Source organism: Bidens hawaiensis, unplaced genomic scaffold (assembly GCF_021521415.1).
Source record: "Bidens hawaiensis isolate Kalapana, Puna unplaced genomic scaffold, B.hawaiensis_p1.1 tig00006397_1, whole genome shotgun sequence".
Classification (NCBI taxonomy): domain Eukaryota; kingdom Viridiplantae; phylum Streptophyta; class Magnoliopsida; order Asterales; family Asteraceae; genus Bidens; species Bidens hawaiensis.
The window spans coordinates 409,601-429,412 of record NW_027491434.1 but is presented as its reverse complement, the minus strand read 5'-3'; the positions used below and the strand labels follow the sequence as shown (position 1 = coordinate 429,412).

Sequence of the window (19,812 nt, the reverse complement as noted above, 5' to 3'; positions counted from 1 at the left end):
ATGAGGATAAGAAAAGGTTGAAACCTGTGCACGCCCCAGTTTCCGGTTTTGGATACGAAGTTAGCACCCCAAGGGGGTCATAACATTCCCATTTACGCTAAGCGACGGAACCCATACGAGGACTGAAGATGTAGAGTTCCTCGTTTTACCTGCGAGATCGAAACACGACATAATCCTAGGGCGGGAAGCAATTGTTGACTTTAACGCAAATCCTTCCACGGCACACGGTGCAGTGGGTGTTCACACACAAACAGGGATAGTAATTATCCGGGTCAACAAACATTGCTATGCAACAGAAGGATCGAAGCCTGCGAAGGCACCCAAGAAGGCACTGCGAACAGAGCCTAAGAAATGTGTGGTCAACCCGAAATATCTGAAACAAACCGTCACAATTGGGGCATCTATCTCAGAAACAGTGCGCGTCTTTCAGAAACAGTTACTAGTCAAGAACGTGGATATCTTTACCTGGAAGCCCTCAGACATGATAGGCGTCCCGCGGGAAATTTTAGAACATCAGCTGCTAGTCAACCCGGCGTATACACCGATCGTTCAGAAAAGGAGGAAGATGGGGCCTAAACAGACAAAAGCCATGAATGAGCAAGTGCATGATTTGTTGCACGCGGGCATCATCCGCGAAATTCAATATCAAACTTGGGTTGCAAACCCGGTAATGGTGCCTAACAGCAACGGTTCATGGCGAATGTGTATCGATTTCATAGATTTGAATAGAGCATGCCCCAAAGACTGTTACCCTCTCCCAGAAATCGACCTCAAGGTAGACGCGGTGGCACCTTTCAAGTACAAGTGCTTCTTAGACACTTACAAAGGGTGCCACCAGATACGGATGGCAGCCTGCGACGAAGACAAAACCGCTTTCCGTATGGACCAAGGCATATTCTGTTACAAAATGATGTCGTTTGTTCTAAAGAACGCGGGTGCCACGTATCAGCGTCTAATGGATAATACCTTTCGAGATCAGATTGGGAAGAATTTGGAAGTGTATATGGATGACCTGGTCATCAAGAGTGTGGAAGAAGATCAGATGTTTCGGGATATTGAAGACGTTTTCTCCACCTTGAGAAAAATAAACATGAAACTTAACCCTTCGAAATGCTCCTTTGGCATGGAGGAGGGTAAATTTCTTGGAGTAATCGTAACCGGGGAAGGATTCAAAGTGAACCCAGAAAAGGTGCAAGCAATCGCCCGGATGCCTTCCCAATCCTCGTTAAAAGAAGTCCAAACGTTGAATGGAAGATTAGTTGCATTAAACAGGTTCTGGGCAAACCACGTTGCTAAGTCTTTTCCGTTCATCTCAACATTGCGAAATTGCCTGAAGAAAGCACATTTCAAATGGACTCCCGAGGCAGAAACGGCGTTTTCGAAAGTAAAAAATTGCCTAATGACGCTTCCTACATTGACCGCACCTCGAGACAGAGAGCCTCTCATATTTTACGTATCCGCTTCGGATATCGCAATCGGGGCAGTCCTCCTGACGGATCGAAAGACCGTCCAAAAGCCAATATACTACGTCAGCAGAACATTAACAGATGCCGAAACTCGGTACTCAATGCTCGAAAAGTTAGTTCTGGCACTAGTGTATGCGGCACGGAGGCTAAAAGGTACTTCCAAGGTCACCCGATACATGTTTTAACCAATTACAAGTTGAAGAACGTGCTGACCAAGCCCGAGCTGTCCGGAAGACTAGCCAAGTGGGCGATCGAACTGGGTGAACACTCAATCAAGTATAAACCCAGACCCGCAATCAAAGGTCAGGTTTTGGCAGACTTCATCACGGAAGTACCAACATGTAAAGTTCAAGAATGTTTGGTTGAACAACAACCCCCTACCCCTTCCGACGAAAGTCAACGCTGGACTCTGTTTACGGATGGAGTATCAAGCGGGAAAGGATCGGGCGCTGGATTGAAACTGATCAATCACTTATGCCATCAAATTAAACTTCAAAAGCACAAATAATGAAGCCGAATACGAGGCATTCTTGACTGGGTTGCGGATCACGAGAAAGCTCGGTGGGAGATTCTTAGAGGCACGGGTCGATTCTTTGCTCATTGCAGGACCAGTGTCGGGAACCTATGAGGCAAAAAACGATGTTATGGCCTCATACCTATCCCAAGCTAAAGACCTCATGCAACAATTTGCTTCGTGCAATGTGGTCCACATCAAACGAAGCGAAAATCGACCCGCGGATGCCTTAAGCAAATTGGCATCCACTAGTTTCGAACACATGGGCAGGGATGTTAGAATCGAGGTTATGGACGCTCCGTCGTCCCTCAACACCAAGTTCTGGTCATCCAGACTGGAACAACGTCCTGGATGGAACCCATCAGGACCTACTTGTCCTCTGGCACCCTCCCGGAAGATAAAGCGGAGGCACAAAAGATCCACCATAAGGCGTTGTGGTATCAAATACATGATGGGGTTCTGTTCAGAAAATCATTCCTTGGCCCACTGCTCAGATGCGTAGACATGGAAGAATCCAACTACGTAATACGAGAAATCCATGAAGGCATTTGTGGCCTTCACGCAGGCCCAAGGATGGTCGTAGCAAAAACAAGGAACACTGGGTATTACTGGCTAGAAATGCAAATGGATGCAGTCAAGGAAATCCAGAAGTGCGACGCCTGCCAAAGGCATGCGCCTCAAACCTTCAGACCACAGAATCATCTGGTGCCAGTAACCTCGGCGTGGCCTTTCCAGAAGTGGGCCATCGATATCATGGGACCATTCCCAAAGGCGCCTGGGCGGGTCAAATTCTTGCTCGTAGCAATTGATTACTTCTGTTGATACATGTTTTGTACGTCTCAATCTTTATCAGGGTTATTATTGTAATAGATTAAAGTATAGGGGTTATAATGTATTTATGGAAAAAAGGCCATTCGCTCTATTGTAAGTTACATTCGTTACTCCGTAACGAATGTAACACATTCGTTTAAATGTAAGCTCATTCGTTAACCATGTTTAACGAATGAGACAACGAATGAGGGTCATTCGCTATCATTTAATGTACTAACGAATAAGCATGTTTATTCGTTAACGTATTTGTAACGAATGACCTATTCGTTAAGCTTAACTTAACAAATAGGGTCATCTCCTATATATATCCCCTGTAATGTATTACTTTAAAACAGTTCTGATTATTCCATCTCAAGTCTCGTTACTCTGCCGAATTGTTCTCTCAACCTACACATCACACATATTAACGTAAATCAAGCCTAATCGTATATGATCAACATGAACATCGTTGTAATCAAAAGATCTAGATCCGTTATAGCATCTTTCAAGTGGTATCAGAGCCACGGGATCTGATCTTCGTTGCTTCTGTGTTGATTAATCGTATAATTGAGCTTGAAATTGTTTGTTTCATGATGAATTTGAACTCCGGTGATACAGAGGATAATTGTTAAACGTATTTGAGCTGGTTTAGAGGTAATTGGAATTAGTGTTAAGGTAATTGAAAGGATCAATGGAGTTTTGAGTTAGGATTAGTATGAAATTGGACTGATTTGAGTTGTTTACGTTAATGGTGGGTTAACGTGAATATTTGAAACATCTGATTGAGGTCTGTTTTGGTTTGAGTGTGAGTTTGAAGTGGTTTATTAAGGTTCGAAATTGATTTCCGAGCAAGTTGGTATAGATTTTAGGTGTTACGGACGAATATGGATAGATCTGGAATAAATCGAATAGTTTGAATGTTTGAAGACTGATTCGTTACTATTTGAAGAGTGATTCGTTACTATTGAAGACATTCGTTAAGACTTTCGTTAAGATTTAACTGCCTATTCGTTAAATCTAACTGCTCATTCGTTAAACCTAACTGCCCATTCGCTAAAGCAATTCGTTAGCCATTCGCTATCCAAATCACTTCGTTCATACAGAGTCGTTAAACTCATTCGTTATTCATTCGTTAAGCCTTTCATTCGTGAAAATTTGTTAACAAATGTCACTCATTCGTTAAAGTAATTCTCATTTAACGAATATCAATCTTTCGTTAAATCAAATTTCTCATTCGTTACGATACTCATTCGTATAAACAGTAGATTTTAAAGATTAACAATTTTGATCCTTGAAGTTTAACCAATTATTTCATTATGGCATCGCAAAACGTGTCTTACTATGCATTAGCTTCTCAGAACGTATTATTGCAGCAGATGCTAACCATGGATAATGAAATTGGCAGTCACAACAAATGTCCCAAATTGTTGAAATTGTCAGACTTTGCTCGCTGGGAACCGAGGTTCCGTGCTCAATTGGGATCCGTGCATCCAAGTAGTGTGCATTTTCTTGACGATGTGTATGCAGCACCTTTGGTAGGCAGTGACAACATGGGGTGGACACCGAAGGAATTCAAAGATTATGAAACTCAAGAGTTGAAAGATTTTGAGAGTGAAACTAAAGCCTACTCAACTCTCACTATGGCATTACCGGAACAAATTTTTCATCAATACAGTACAATTAAGATTTGTGCTTCTTTGTTCACAACTTTGAAAACAAGAAGTTTGGGGAACACACTTGAGAGTAAGAAGACGCTCGTAAAATTTCAATTTAGAAATTTTATTTTGATGAAAAACGAGACGGTTGACGAGATGATTAACCGATTTAGTCATCTGATTGTGGATATGTCAAGTGTTAATCTTGAGCCAACTGAAACAGATAAGATTGATACACTGAAGAATGCTTTACCTCCTTCATATTCAACTTTCCTGTTTGTATTGAAAGAAAACGGTTTCTTTCGAAACACCGAGCTCACAGCTGTGCAATTCATGAACAAGATTGAAGAAAGGGAATTTGATATTAAATGTCAAAACTCGTTGAAAGAAAATCAAAACCAGCAATCTTCAACTCAAAACCCTTCACTCTATGGGGGTGCCTTGCCAGCAAATCATTCTTCAAGTTCTGTACCAATCAATGCTTTTTTTGCCCAAGCTCAAGAAGAAATTCCTAATGTATGCTTTATGGCCAATGGAGCTAATGCAAACATAAGTGCTTCATCATCAAGCTTGTCTAAAGTAAATCTGCAAGAGGCTGAACAACAGTTTGCATTCTTGTGTGCTTTCATGAATTCATATGAACAGCTTGTTGGAAGCAAGATTGCCACAAGTGAATTAACAGATGAAGATTATGATCAAATTGACCCGGATGATCTTGAATTAATGGATCTCAAGTGGAACATGGCTATGATCGTTCGAAAAGTCAAGAGATTCATGTAGCGAACTGGGAAAGATCTTCCTGCTTTGAATAAAAGGGTCGGATTTGATAAACTAAAGGTGAAATGTTACAATTGCGGGGACTTTGGCCATTTTGCCAAAGAATGTGATAAGCCAAGAAAAGAATATTCTGGGTCACACAATTCAGAAAGATCTTCAGGAAAGAATTCATCTGGTGGGGATAAGAGTAAAACGACTGTATCTGGTGGTGAACAAGATAAGTCTCCTGCTACTCAAGCTCTAGTGGTTAATGAAGCTATTGATTGGTCTCAACGTTTGTTGGGAAATCAAGCGAATGTGGCAATCTTTGAACCAGTAGAGAAATTTGAAGATGCTAGCAGTGATAATATATCTGAGGAAAGTGATTCATCTGATTCTGAGATGGATACTGATCACAGTCTGTCTTCTCAAACCGAATCAATTCTTAATCAAGTTGAATCTTATGCATGTATGGCTAAGATTGATGAGGTATGTCCTAACCCTCAAATTAATGTATCTGAACCTTCATCTGAAGTGATTGTTTATGCTGAATGTGCTGTATTCAAAGTCAAACTTGAAGCAGTCTTAAAATTGTTCTCTCAACCTACACATCACACATATTAACGTAAATCAAGCCTAATCCTATATGATCAACATGAACATCATTGTAATCAAAAGATCTAGATCTGTTATAGCATCTTTCAACTTCACCAAGTGGGTAGAAGCCAAACCACTTGCTCACATCACGACGGAAAACGTCAAAAAATTCCTTTGGGGATACATAATCTGTCGCTTTGGTCTTCCCCAGACGATAGTAAGTGATAACGGTACCCAGTTTGCCGACAAAATCCTGCAAGAGTGGTTATCAGAGCTCCACATCAACCAGGTGTTCACATCAATAGCCCATCTGCAAGCCAATGAACAGGTGGAGCGAGTAAACAGAAGTATCAAAGAAAGTATAAAAGCACGGTTGGGAACCAAACGAATGGGGTGGGTGGACGAACTGCCTCATGTTCTATGGGCACATCGAACCACCAAGAAAACAAGTAACTCAGAAACCCCGTTCATTTTGACCTATGGGACGGATAAATGATTCCGGCCGAAGTCAGTGTCCCATCCGCACGAATGCTTTTGGTTGCCGATAATGAAAAAGTGCTCCTGTTAAACCTGGACCTCTTAGAAGAAAGAAGAGAGTTGGCCGCTATACGCGAAAGCAAATACAAACGCCAACTCCAAAAATACTATGACACACGAGTCATGTTATGCGAGTACAACCAAGGCGATTACGTGTTCCGAAGCAACGAAGCATCAAACGCTGAATCACCAGGAAAGTTAGCACCAACCCTGGGAAGGCCCCTATCAAATTGAAAAAGTACTGGGAAAGGGTGCATACAAACTGAAAAGAATGGACGGGACTCTTATTCCCAGGACTTGGAATGTTGCGCAACTGCGGAAGTGTTATATCTAAGTTGTGTAATTTTATATTAGGCCTACGTGCCTCTCTGCTGGCCTGCGTGCCAATTATTTTGGCCTGCGTACCAAATTTCGTTATTTGAAATGATGTTAATACGAATATAGTTGCGCAATTACCCAAATTAAAATTTCTTAGAATGTTAGTTCCTGTACGGATAGGCCTGCGTGCCAACACTTATCCTAATCCTATATTTTGGATACATGATGGATTTAGTTCACACACATTTATATTGTACTCATACAAGACAAAATGTAAAATCCATGCCATATATACATTCAAAAAAAGGGATTACAGGAACAAAAGAAAAATAATATATACAACAAAATTATTCTTCACGAAGAAAGTCGCGGAGCTGGCGAACGCCATCCGCCGCCTCAACAAAGCTTTGGGTAGCGTCCTGGATGGGAAAATGCAGTTGGTCAAAAGCATCCATTTGCGCATCATACTTTCCATCCACATCCACTCCGTGAAGATCAAATTCCTCCAAGGGACGCCCCTCCCGAGCAAAGGTTATCCCCTTCTGGAAGCCTGCCTTGCGCCCCGAATTACTTGATGCACATAGAAGGTCAGCAAGGTAGTTTCCTAACTCACCTCCTTTGTGAATACGGGAGATAACCTATGAAAATGATTCAAGGCAAAACAAATTTACAAGTTATGATAAAGTCAGGGGAACCCATACCATGGGAAAACCTTCCCACATCAACCAAGCACAGTCAGAAGAAGCTCCCTCAGCACTTAACTTCAGAACGCCCTATTCACCGAGTACTTGGTATTTTCCTTGATCAGATCTTCAATCAGTTGATCCTTTTCAGCAGCGGCGGCACGAAGGGTGCTGAGAGTTTTCTCCTGAGTGGCAAGGCGAGTTTCAAGAGCTTGCCTTGTCCCTCGAGCCTGAGCAAGTTCAGCCTCGCAGGAACGAGCAAGAGCGCGTGCGGCTTCAATTGAAGCATTTTGTCGCCGACACGCCTCTTCCCAATCTTTGGCGGCAGCGGCTTGGCGCTGCCTTTCCTACTCGAGAGCCCTTTCAAAATCTCTCAGCTTCCACCGTTGGTTGTTAGCCTCGATGCGATATTTTTCTTTCTCAGCACGGAGCTCATCGAGGAGATTATCCTGTAACCCCCAGTTCTCACCCATAAATCTCCAGTCCCGATACATCTCTTGGTTCATGGAAACCAAGTTGGCCAGGTGATATGTGTACGAATTCCCAAGAGATATCCGACGCCGGTTGCGCTGATATCGCGCTCCGCAGGAGGCATGCTCTCATGAAGGAAATCGAAACACACTTCCCCATCAGAGAATCGCGAGGAAGGAGTTAGATTCCACTCAGGGACATGCCGAGCAACTCCACCTAGCAAAGTACGCCCCCTCTCCTCCCTCTCCGACTGATGAGGAGGCGGAGGAGGCACCGACACCCGCTCGGAGGGTTCTTCAGTGCCTTGGACAGGAGGGGAAGGTGGTGATTCCGACGCTGTCAACTTCCCAGCACCAATGGAAGTCGACCCTTCCTTGGATTTCCCCTTATCAGCATTAAACCTGCTGGGATCATTCTTGGAGGGAGGAGAATCCAAGAGGATAATAAGGGCTGCACAAAAGCAAACTGCCAAATAAGCAATTAAATAGTAAGCACAAATCCATAGAAAATATGCGATACCTTTAGTGCGGGCTGCAACACGATCGCAAAGACGAGTTCTCTTCACATCTGGAGAAGATGGAGGAGAAGGATCCATACCTTGCCTTCCACCAGCAACCACTAGAGGGACGTTGCTGGAAGAGGTCTCCTTCCTCTTCCGACCAAAGGCTGCAAAAAGATCATGTATTAACAGTCTGATTATAAAGAGGAATGTGCAGAACGCATTACCTGTCGCGAACAAGCCCTCAGAAACCACGGGTTCCTGGCGGATGTGTTGAGGAAACAAAAAACTATCCTGCTCTTGTCAAGGATGGGAAGGTCCTTCTTGTCGCGGGCAAAAATGTACATAACCCCAGGCACACCCACAACAAGGACAGACAGCAAAAAACCTTTAGCTGCGCAACAAATAAAAGTTAGGAACAGCTTTTAACCTGAAAAATGCTTTCACATACACTTACATCCATCTGGTTTCCGGAAGAAGGGCACATCATCCGGATAGGGCCACAAACGGCTCATCCCAGCCCTCACCAGAGCGGACTCAGGGATGGGGCGAATGGGGGTAGCAGTATGGGTTAACTGCTGATACCACTCATGCCTCTCGGGACGATCAACATATGGATGCGCAAGCATCGACTGATCGGGCGATCGCCAGTACATAGATAGAGGGATCACATCTTCCCGAATCCAAAAGAATTTCTTGGCCCAATCCGGATCCAGGGGAGGCGCATTCGAAGAAATCCGCCCTATCATGCTGATGATAGAAAACAACAAACTTATCAACTGTGGGCACGATGCCATGCGCCCGGAAGCAGAATTCAAAATGGTGCATACGCACCATGGCCGACGCATGAAGCTGGGAGAGATGAATCATACTTCCAGTTAATAATTTACCCAGATATCGGATAACTGGAAATCTCCCGATTTCCGGAGCTAAAAAATTCGGCATACACCGCCATCTTTCCTACCGGAGGTCGGTTCTCCGTCGCACCGGAGGCAGGGAATTCCGGCCCCCATTCTGGAGCAATGCCGTAGGCATTAACGATGGCCTGAAACTCCTTTATATCCCAATCGATAGCAACACGATCGACGGTCTGATAATTGAACCTCGAAGACATCATGTATTCAGCCAAGAATCGATTATAACGAGCTATGATTGCTGGAAAAGAAAACGAGAAGGGTTTTCTGGATTTGAAGATAATTGCTTCAACAATTCCGGCGACGATTATCTCAGTTTTTTAGTCCAAAGTGAGAGGAGAAAAAAGAAATCGACAGATATATATAGTGGTAGCATTTAAGAGTTGAGATAATACAACACAGCTGTCTACCAGTAAATACGTGACATGTAAGGCGGGAAAACCAAAAACCGAAAATTTAAAATCCCAATGTACAGCTAAAGCCAACTATCACTACTTTTGCGCCGAGCAGACCTGTCACATCAGTCAACCTCCAAAAATGATCTGCGACGTTTCAGTTCCATAGTAACTAGACAAACTGAATGTTTTAGCTGACAAGTCAGACATTATCGGAACTCAAAATTACAAAATAAAAAAAAAGAAAAAGACAAGTCATAAAAACAGGCGGAAAGGTCACAAACATTTAGACCATCCGCGGTCAGGATAGTCTTCCTGATTAATACAAAAGATTACAGAGTGCAACGAATGCAACACAATAAGTGAAAAAGATAGTTTCATTTCATTTACAAGGATTTACAAATGAAAAGGAAATACATGCAATAATATTACAACCTATTCCTAGTCCTCCTTGGGAGCTTCCTTGCCTTTAGCTTCTGCAAGCAGCCGATTCACGTGAAGGCGCAGTTCCCCAACAGCGGTGGGTTCATGGCGGTTCTCCTGAATATATTTCAGGATGTCAAAAGAAAGGTTATCAAAAAATCCATCTGTGCATCGTATTCCTTTTGACAATCCTGACCATGAAGCTCAAACTCGCAGGAAGGTCGTCCCTCGCGAGCCATGGAGTAACCTTCCGCGAAACCAGTCTGGCGACCCACCAGCGACGAGCTGACTAATAGGTCAGCAAGGCAGTCCCCAAGCTCAGGACCTTCCTTGATAAGCCTGGCAATCTGACAAGATAAAAGTTAGTATGATAATCCATGAACACAGAAACTGAAAGTATTTACCTTGGGGATGCCAAACTTGAGGAGCCATTTCCTCTCGTCCGAGGCGTTGGTGAAGGCCTGCTCCAGACCCTCCTTCTCCTCGGAAACAGAAGCAAGGCGGTCATGTTTCTCCTTTACCTCAGCCATGAGCCTCCGAACATCCTCGTCCCAGGCAGCTACGAAGTCGACCTGAGTGGCTATCCTCTCCTTCAAAAGTTTGTTTTCTTCTTGAATAGCCAGGAGGGCAGCCTCTCTGTTCGTAGCCTCCGCCTGGGCGGCATCCCTAGCCATTTCAGCCTTGACCATGCGGCTAACAGCGCACTCAAGGTCGGTTTGACCAACCACTCAACTCTTGAAAACCTCACGACTAGTTGACAACACGTTAGCCAAATGATAGCTAAGTGCTTGCGTCAAACTAGCCTAAGTCTGGGAGTGTATCCTGTTACACTCAAAGGGTGGGAGGCAATGTACAAAGAATTCTTGGCACACACACGGATCAGTAAAGAGCGCGTCCGGGCCAAGATTCCATGAAGGACGAAAAAAGGAATCCCCCTGATCCTGAGATAAAGAATTAGAGGATTCCCCCTTTTCACCCGTGGAAACTGGGGGAGTCTCAGTTTTATCCTTGGGAGACACAACCTCAGTTTCCACCACTACCTCGGGTGGCGGCATATCGGCATCTTCGGGAGGCACATCTTTGCCAACCTTCTCCTGCAAAACCTCCAGAGGCGGAGAAGGTGGATGCGGCGCAGCAACAGCTGTTGATCCAGAAACAAAAGTTAGATATTTACAACATGAGTCCTACTCCTGACCCGATCCTGGAGCCGGGTCAATCTGATCTTCTTAAGGGGGGGACCCTCCCCCCAGCTTTGGTAAACTCCCCACTGGCAAGGTCACCAGCACCTTTGGCTGCCTCACCACCAGTGGATTCCTCGGCACCACCGGTTGCCCCTCCACCAATAGGAGCAGAAGTCTGGGTCACCTCCCCACTAGCGGGATCCTCGGTGCCCATAGTAGCCTCACCACCAGCGGGTTCATCGGCGTCGAAATCCTTATTCAGGCCGGATACACCGGCAATATCCGCCCTCTTCCTGCGGCGGATAATATCTGCAATAGCACGCAACACACCAGCATGAAAACTCTCCGGAGTACTGGGCGGGAAACCCTCACTAGTTGAATCCTCACCAGAGGATTCATCACTAGAAGAAAGGACTATCGTCCCGTCCAAATGCATAACAGTAAGAGGTTTAGGGTTAAGAATGTACACACCTTGAGCCACCGCGGACTCGGTGACTACCGGCTCCGTGCGGCCACGGGTGGGAAAAAGGAAATTACCCTTGAAGTGATCAAGAACAGACTCTTAATACATCTCCAGGGGCATCCTGAACATATCTCCCACGACAGTGGGAACAAGAACTTCAAACAACGAACACTCCCCTGTAAGAAAAGAAAAAAAGAGCAAACATGCATAAGAAAAGCATAAAGAACACCGACAGACACAGTAGAGGAAAAGCTTACGTCCGTCGTCTCGGGAGAAGTACGGCTGCTCCGTAGGATATGGCCATAGGCGGCTCATCCCCACCTGGACTAGTGCAGACTCAGGGATCAGACCCATCAGGGTAGGAGTCTGCGTTAACTTCTGGAACCACTCCTAATCCTCCGTGTCGGTAGCAGGAAGGGAAAATTTAGTAGTCAGCGAGCGGCGGGTCATGGCTAGCGGAATAACGTCCGCATTGACCCATAAAAACTTGTTTTTCCACTCGTGAGCGCTCCTCGGAGGCTTAGTCCCGATCGCCTTCCCCGGAACGGCAAACTAAACCAGCTGTCGCGGGTTTGAATCTTGTAGATCGCAAGAAAGCGATCTACCGTAGGCTCCATCTCAAGGGCCTTGCAACAAAACTCAAAATGGCGAAGCCTCATAATCCCAAATGGGTGTAGCTGGGAAATATGGATTTCAGAGGCAACCAAGAAATCACCAAAAAACTTGGTGATCGGCAACCGGAAGTTGCCTGTGGTTAAAGACTCACCGTATAAAGCAATTTTCCCGGCAGGCGACTGATCAGCCGTAGAACCAGGAGAAGGAAACTCCGGTCCCCACTCCGGCGCCAACCCATAGAGGTTGACGATGTCCTGGAAATCGGAAGTTCTCTATCAGCCCCTTCGACGAATCCCTCTTACTTTCTTTAACACGACCTCCCTTCTTACCACCAGCCATGGTTAATCGGAGTAACAATAAAGTCAGAAGAAGATGAAGAGAGAAGGAATATGAAGAGAAAATTTTTTGCAAGTAAATCAGAAAGTGAAACGTCTTTCCCTATATATACATATCCCAATTAATGCGGAGAGAGAAAGGGATGCAGCTCACACGCTGAAACCGTCCACTCAGAAGATGACACATTAGGCTGGAACTGACAAAACAAAATAATTTTGAATCAGCTGCCTAAAATCTCGTGCACCAACCTCGAGCACCACCCCTGACATGATTCAGACAGAAGACGTCACATCTCAAACGGCTAAACAGTACCCCTATTCAAACAACAAGAATCCTAAGGGCCAGTAGTTGCAACCCGCGACAAAAGATAGAAGTCCATAATTCCACCCGCGACATCGACTCACAGAAGCAACAATGGACTGGGGAACTTATAGAGGGAGGGTAGCAAAGCTACCCATGGATCCCTTATCCAACTCGCGGATCGTCAAAAGACATCCGCCACCCACGGATCCATTACCCAACCCGCGGATCGCCAAAAGACATCCGCGCGTGGAACACGTGGACTGGTAAAGCCATCCACAATCCAAGACACGCTTTGTGGGTCTCCATCATAACCCGCGGACGGCCACGCGAGCATCTGTGGAAGGGATCCACAAAAAACTCAAGGGACTTTATCCACACATATAGCAGTTGTAACAAACTATTTCTAGAAGATTCCCTCAAAACTTCCTGATAGCGACATCGGCTAATTGAAAGAGGACACCTGGACACGTAATGGCCATCCCACGACGTGCACAAATAATGGCTACATTATAAACGGGTCCAGGCTGTGACATCCAATAAAGGCTCGACACGTGTCCATTCAGACAGAGAGGGAATAACTTGATAGTGACAACTCCACCAATCACCTTCCCTCCACCTTCGGCTATAAATACGAAGATCATCTTTTCAAGGTATTCATTCACACCCTCAAGCCTTACGCAATTTACCGGTACTCGTATTATTTCCGATTAAGATACAGTACTGATTCTCACGCCGGAGGGTGGTTACAGGAAGACCCCCCCACTCTGTCCTTCCTGTAACGAGGCTCAACGGTGTTCTGTTTTGCAGGCATTAGCTTAGATCTTCTCATAACACTTCAGAATACTCACATCTGGGGAAGTATCCGGTCGGACTATCCAGTTCGACTTAGTGTTTCTTCAATACCATTGCGTTGGAGTACCTTTTAATAGGGGTGTGCAGTATAGCCAAAAACAAAAAAAAAACCGTAAACCGAACCATATCCGTAACAAAAAAAAACGATCCAAATCAGGAATTTGGTTTTTGGATCGGATATTAACCGAATCCGAATTCCCAATTCGGTTTTCGGATCGGGAAACTTTTGATACAGTACTGATTCTCACGCCGGAGGGTGGTTACGGGAAGACCCCCCACTTTGTCCTTCCTGTAACGAGGCTCAACGGTGTTCTGTTTTGCAGGCATTAGCTTAGATCTTCTCATAACACTTCAGAATACTCACATCTGGGGAAGTATCCGGTCGGACTATCCAGTTCGACTTAGTGTTTCTTCAATACCATTGCGTTGGAGTACCTTTTAATAGGGGTGTGCAGTATAGCCAAAAACAAAAAAAAAAACCGTAAACCGAACCATATCCGTAACAAAAAAAACGATCCGAATCAGGAATTTGGTTTTTGGATCGGATATTAACCGAATCCGAATTCCCAATTCGGTTTTCGGATCGGGAAACTTTTGAATTCGGGTTGTTCGGGCAAATGAATAATCTGATCTTCAGGTGGGTTTTTTTTTAATAATTTTAATCGGTTTATCTTTTGAGTCCATCTTTCCGAGCAGAGCCTGGTTTTCTTATTATATGAAAGTCCACTTCACAAATTCACGATTACAAATCAGTGAGTATGAAGCAATACAACTCAAATTTGTGTCTTTTGTCTTATTTATAGTTTTCTTTCATGGACACTGATTGTAATTTATAGTCACTTTAAGGTGAACGAACTAGTTCACATTAGATTAAGATGAAAATCAATATGAAAAGTGTTAGGATTGGCATTTTACACCAAATTATCTATATTTTTTAATTGAAGGGAGTGAAAGTTTGTTTTTAGTTTGTCATCTCATATTTAGGTATTCGGGTTGTTTGGTTGATTTTGAGTTCCTCGGATTTTAACCGATCCAAATTGAATTTTGATGAATTCGGACCGGATCGGATCGGTTTTTGGATTCAGGGAAAAAAGTTTCAAAGCCGAATAATCAATATTTGATCCAATGAGCCGTTAACTTGGAAGTAAAAAAATAGAGGTTGAAAACATAATAACATTGAAAAGTACAAAGGCTTAAAATGTAAAAAACCAAACACGTCACTACTGAGAGGATAACATAGTAACATAAGAAGAGAGGAGGCAAAATATCAAAAAAAAAACCAAACACCGTAACCATACCCAGTCATGGTGGTCATCACCACCACCACTAATCTCACACTCACTTGCAAGCCTGCAACAAACTCTCTTCTTTACAAAACCCTAGCCAAATCAAAAACTTGCAGGTCCTCCTCCAATGGCGTCATGGTTATTAAGTCCTACATGGAAGACTCCAACACAATTTCCGGGTTTGCTAACAAAATCATTGGCGCCTTGCCCGTAGTCGGCCTCGTCGCCAGAATTTTAACGGACACCGGCGGAGTGGGCGGCGACTTTATCGATTTTGCGGAGTTTCGGAGGCGAGTGGGAAAGAATTCGTCGGTGAATGATTCGAGGGCTTTTATTGACTTCCAGGATCGACGAGGACGGGTGGGTCAATACTCTTTAATTCCATCTAAATCAAGCTTTTGTTATGTTTAACAAATTGGCTTGTCTGAGTATGTTGGTATGAAACATGCAGGGGATCCTTTATACGTGTTGATTTGCTGTTGGTTAGCTGCAGTTGGAGCTGGATTGCTGAAATCTGAAGAGATTCTCGAAGGAGTTGCTAGGCTAAGGATTTCCAATGATATTGAGTTTGAAGAGGAGACTTTCATCGCCATCATGAATGAAGCCAGAGAGGTTCCTTTTTTAATTTAACTTTTATTACAAATAATAAAGAATTTGTTAAGAAAAACGAGCGTGCTCGTGTTCGTTTATGATTGTTTGCTAAAAGTATAAGGCGTAAGGTTCGTGAATGAACACATATTAGAAGCAAACAAGAACAGCGGATTTGTGGGCTTAATGAAACAAGACTTGATTGTAACGGGTAGATTTTAATTTCATAAAACTAGACGAAGCTATGTTGGACCTAAAAAATTTAAATGACTGTATAAATGAACAAACTTTCACGAACATAAATGAATGAACGAGCCATGCGTTCACATTTGCTCAAATGAACAGAAATGTTGTTCGTGTTCGTTCATTTAATATATAAACGAACTTACCGGTGAACCGGAACGTTCCGCTTGTTTACATGCCTATAAGTGAAGGTATTAGCCTGCCACGAAAGAAATCTATCTTTAGAGCCTTGGTTATAATAAGCATGTAACCTCCGATACATTTTGATCCAAAAAGTCAATGAACGCATCATGTATGCGAAGCTTTCGTTATTAAAAATATACTAAAAAGTTACTTATGGACATTAGATAATATTTTAACATGTGAGTTTTTGAATAGTAAATTATAGGATATTCTCATCGTCTGTGGTCAGATTTATTCTTAAAAAATTAGCATTGCAATTGGCAATCTAATTGGGTAAACGCTTCATAAAGTCTAGCATTGTTCTTAACATTCAGAAACGATCAAAGTTAAACGTACCTGCACCAGCCATACCAATGGAGGCAAGAGTTGAGAAAGCTCTTGATGCCATACACGTTTGTTGTTTTGGGCGAGATCTTATTGAAGAAGTTGATGAACAACTGTTGTGCGTTATGTTAAAAGCTGTTTTCCCCTCGGTTGAACGGTCTGAGATTGCTGATATGGTGAAAGCCAAGGCTAAAAGAGTTGCAGAAGGAGGCGAAGAAGAAAGGTACCCGGAACCTAAACCGTTGTCTAAAGAAGCTGTGCAACTTCAAATGAAAGATCTTCAGTTTCTGAAACAAAACAGTGATGGCTGAAGATGTATATATTGCAATGTTACTTTTCTTTCTTTTGATTGCTTGAATATCCAGATTGTAGATTCATAAAGATGGTATCATGAATGCATAACAATTAATGTAGCAAAGTTTTAGAAGCAAAGTTGTTGTATTATATAGACAAGTTTAGTTGTGAGATGATATCATATATGGATGTTGATTTTTTTGGTAACTAGTTTGAGATTAGTTTAAGCACCCGTAGCGGGAATGGACGGAAGTGGGAACTTGGTTCGGTTCATAGATTGACTAAAAGATGACTAAATATAATTGTATAAACGAATGCACCAAGAGGGTTTTAATTATAAGTATAAACAGATGTTACAAGATTATATATCATTTGTCATCAGGCTTTCACTAAGATTTATATCATTTGTCTTGAGCCTTATGGCTAGATTATGTGGACGCTTTGACATAGGTTTTTGACTTGTCATATCTCACAAGATGATGATGGTGTGTCAAATAACGAGAAGTGCCATCTCTATATAGACCTGCAGTCATCAAGGCGTAACAAGTCCACGCTATGCATGATTCATTACGGGCAGTTGGATCTAAACCAACATTATTAAAAACTCATGATACGCTTATCCAACAACAATTGCATCTTACACTTCCAATCAAAGATAAAAAGAAAATCTTCAGGGTGTTACTATTAAAACAAAACAAAACAAAACCAAACCAAAACAAACAAACGTTTGTTCTCATTCAACTCGTTTACTAAAATCAGTCAACATTCCGCCACTTATCCGATTCTTTATCATGCTCATTTTCCACGTTCTTCACTTTATATCAGAATTCATGAACTATAGAAGATCATAACTATTCAAAAATCTCACAATCTCAACAAACCAATGAAACTTATCCGCAATTTTAGCTGATCAAATTTTTATGCACGAATAGCAGCACGACACCTCAGCCCTTCATCTCCTTCACTCTTCCACCACATTCACAAGCTCATATTCAACAAGTGACAGATTATTATATTCTTTAACAACAAAATTGGCTGGTTCTGTCACCTCCACACGGCCCCACTTGTCCACTGCAAGCCTCATTGATCCTTTAAACATGTCAATTTTTGCATTGCGCAAAATTACAGTGCTATCAGCTTTCATTAGCTCCACTACATCATGAGGGTAATATAGTAAGATGAGGATGGTTGACTTTGACTTTGTTGCAATATATTAGTATTAGGCCCGTTAGTTTACTGTTCAGCCCGTTAAGATCAGGGTTGAAACCTCTCTAGAGGCCTGTAAACGAAACCGAACAAAAATGAACAGAGCAAGTTCGTTCGTTTAACTTTAACCGAACAAACGATTGTATACGAACAACTAAATGAACGTGGTTTGTTCATGTTTGTTCGCTATGAAACTGAGCATGTTCGTGTTCATTTATGTTCGTTCATTAAGACTATAAGCAAACAGTTCACAGACGTAAACAAACGAACATAACTACGATAATAAAAGGTAAATGTGAACAAAAAATGGGTTGGGCCTAAAAAAGTTATTAAGATCAGATTAAATTTTCACGAGCATAAAATATTTAAATGAATATGTTAACAAACGTAAATGAACACACTGAAACAAATGTAAACTAGCGAACAAATATGAATGGACATAAACGAATTTAAATGAACAAACATAGTTCATGTTGGTTAGTTTAACTAAATGAACCAAATATTTTGTTCATTTATTAAATAAGCGATCTTCCAGCCAAACGGTTCATTGAATGTTCAGTTTGTTTATATGCCTAGCACTCTAACTATAAATCGGTGCATACTGTATGATATCACCTATTGAATAACTTGAGGTGACAATTTCTAACCTGGTTTACTTATAAATGGGCCGATTTGGGTTATAATTTATCTCAAAACGGTTCAATACAAAAATTAGCTATAAGGGGAACGGGTTTAAATGGGTTAAAAGTCACCCTGAATATATTTTTGATGCATGCAGCCAAAACATTTTATTTGAAGATTCAGATTATTAGTTGAACAATAGTCAACTTTGTATGAAAATGTTCATTTTAGTTGACAAAACGAGCAATGCTCATAAATGAATAACCAATTTTATGTAAAAGTTCGAATTTTAGTACGTTTATGAGTTGATCAAATGATCATGTAATTATGTATTATCATTGAAACAGTTTGGTTTCCGCAGTCCCAAATAAGCACACGTTACTTAGAAGACAGCAATATTGATCTTCAGTTTATGCTTAACTATATTTTAAGACGCTGCTATATAACAGAAACTAAGCAACCATTTCAGAGATGATAGAAGAAAATACCTTGATTATTCCTGGCTGTGAACAATATAGTCCCGGTCTCATCACCTACCAAGCATTCAGCAATGCGCATTTGGCGGTGGTCATCGGGTCGGCCCTTTTGCAGCACTAGGTTTGAAGTAACAACTTTAACAAGCAGATTATGGCCACTGGTTCCAGGACGCAGGTTATCAACCTTGGTGAAAACAGGCTTCCTCTTTGGTGATTTTGCATCGGCCATTGCTACATTTAATTTTAGTCATTAATAATTTACAGGAAAAACTTGCAGATACAACAAACAACCTTAATGACGAAGATACATGTAGTGAAAAATTAAAAATGAATTAGAACGGATGAAAATCATAAAGGTATGAGAGGATTACCTTACCGTTTTCGATTGACTGGTTTGGAGATGAAACAATGCATCTGTTTGCTCTTCTTGTTCCTTTTACTTTTACCGTGTAACTCGCCCTTAAAATGGACGCCTTTTAATGCTAACCGCTCATTTTCTCATCATCCTAGTCCAGCTGTCTCGGTTTGTAAATGAGCTCTGAGCTCGCCAACCCGAGCTGACAAGGTCTGTAAACCATCCGATTTTGAACGAGTTTTTATAAACCTTAAATTGTTTTTATATCAATCCTCCTTACCGGGTATGTTTGGTTCGAGGTAACAATATGAAAGAGGAATGGAATGAGAGAATGAATGAAATGGACAAGGAAATGAAATAGATCATTATCATTTCTTTGTCTTGTTGTTTGGTTAACCTATGGTAATGAAATGAATTATTATTTTATGTTGTTTGTTATTTAAAAAAA

At 42.3% G+C, this 19,812-nt stretch overlaps 3 protein-coding genes across 3 annotated transcripts; 2 read left to right on the top strand and 1 right to left on the bottom strand.

The window, feature by feature from the left end:
- Positions 1-2,331: 2,331 nt before the first annotated feature.
- LOC143632528 (uncharacterized) lies at positions 2,332-2,802 on the top strand. Its single transcript, XM_077101024.1, has one exon. The coding sequence runs from the start codon at positions 2,332-2,334 to the stop codon at positions 2,800-2,802; it is 471 nt and encodes a 156-aa protein (XP_076957139.1).
- A 12,290-nt stretch (positions 2,803-15,092) lies between these two features.
- On the top strand, positions 15,093-16,913 carry LOC143632548 (photosystem I assembly factor PSA3, chloroplastic-like). Its single transcript, XM_077101036.1, has 3 exons — positions 15,093-15,438; positions 15,526-15,686; positions 16,403-16,913. Exons 1-3 carry the CDS (start codon positions 15,093-15,095, stop codon positions 16,721-16,723), a joined length of 828 nt encoding a protein of 275 aa, XP_076957151.1. The 3' UTR covers positions 16,724-16,913.
- A 606-nt stretch (positions 16,914-17,519) lies between these two features.
- On the bottom strand, positions 17,520-19,247 carry LOC143632546 (uncharacterized protein At4g28440-like). Its single transcript, XM_077101034.1, has 2 exons — positions 19,022-19,247; positions 17,520-17,858 (listed from the first exon to the last, which is right to left on the bottom strand). Exons 1-2 carry the CDS (start codon positions 19,236-19,238, stop codon positions 17,668-17,670), a joined length of 408 nt encoding a protein of 135 aa, XP_076957149.1. The 5' UTR covers positions 19,239-19,247; the 3' UTR covers positions 17,520-17,667.
- Positions 19,248-19,812: the final 565 nt, after the last annotated feature.

Coding starts and splice junctions, on each gene's coding strand:
- LOC143632528 (XM_077101024.1), top strand. CDS start 2,332: ATGGAACCCATCAGGACCTACTTGTCCTCTGGCACCCTCCCGGAAGAT.
- LOC143632548 (XM_077101036.1), top strand. CDS start 15,093: ATGGTGGTCATCACCACCACCACTAATCTCACACTCACTTGCAAGCCT. Junction 15,439..15,525: donor GGATCGACGAGGACGGGTGG/GTCAATACTCTT, acceptor TGAAACATGCAG/GGGATCCTTTATACGTGTTG. Junction 15,687..16,402: donor TCATGAATGAAGCCAGAGAG/GTTCCTTTTTTA, acceptor CTTAACATTCAG/AAACGATCAAAGTTAAACGT.
- LOC143632546 (XM_077101034.1), bottom strand. CDS start 19,238: ATGGCCGATGCAAAATCACCAAAGAGGAAGCCTGTTTTCACCAAGGTT. Junction 17,859..19,021: donor CACAGCCAGGAATAATCAAG/GTATTTTCTTCT, acceptor CTCATGATGTAG/TGGAGCTAATGAAAGCTGAT.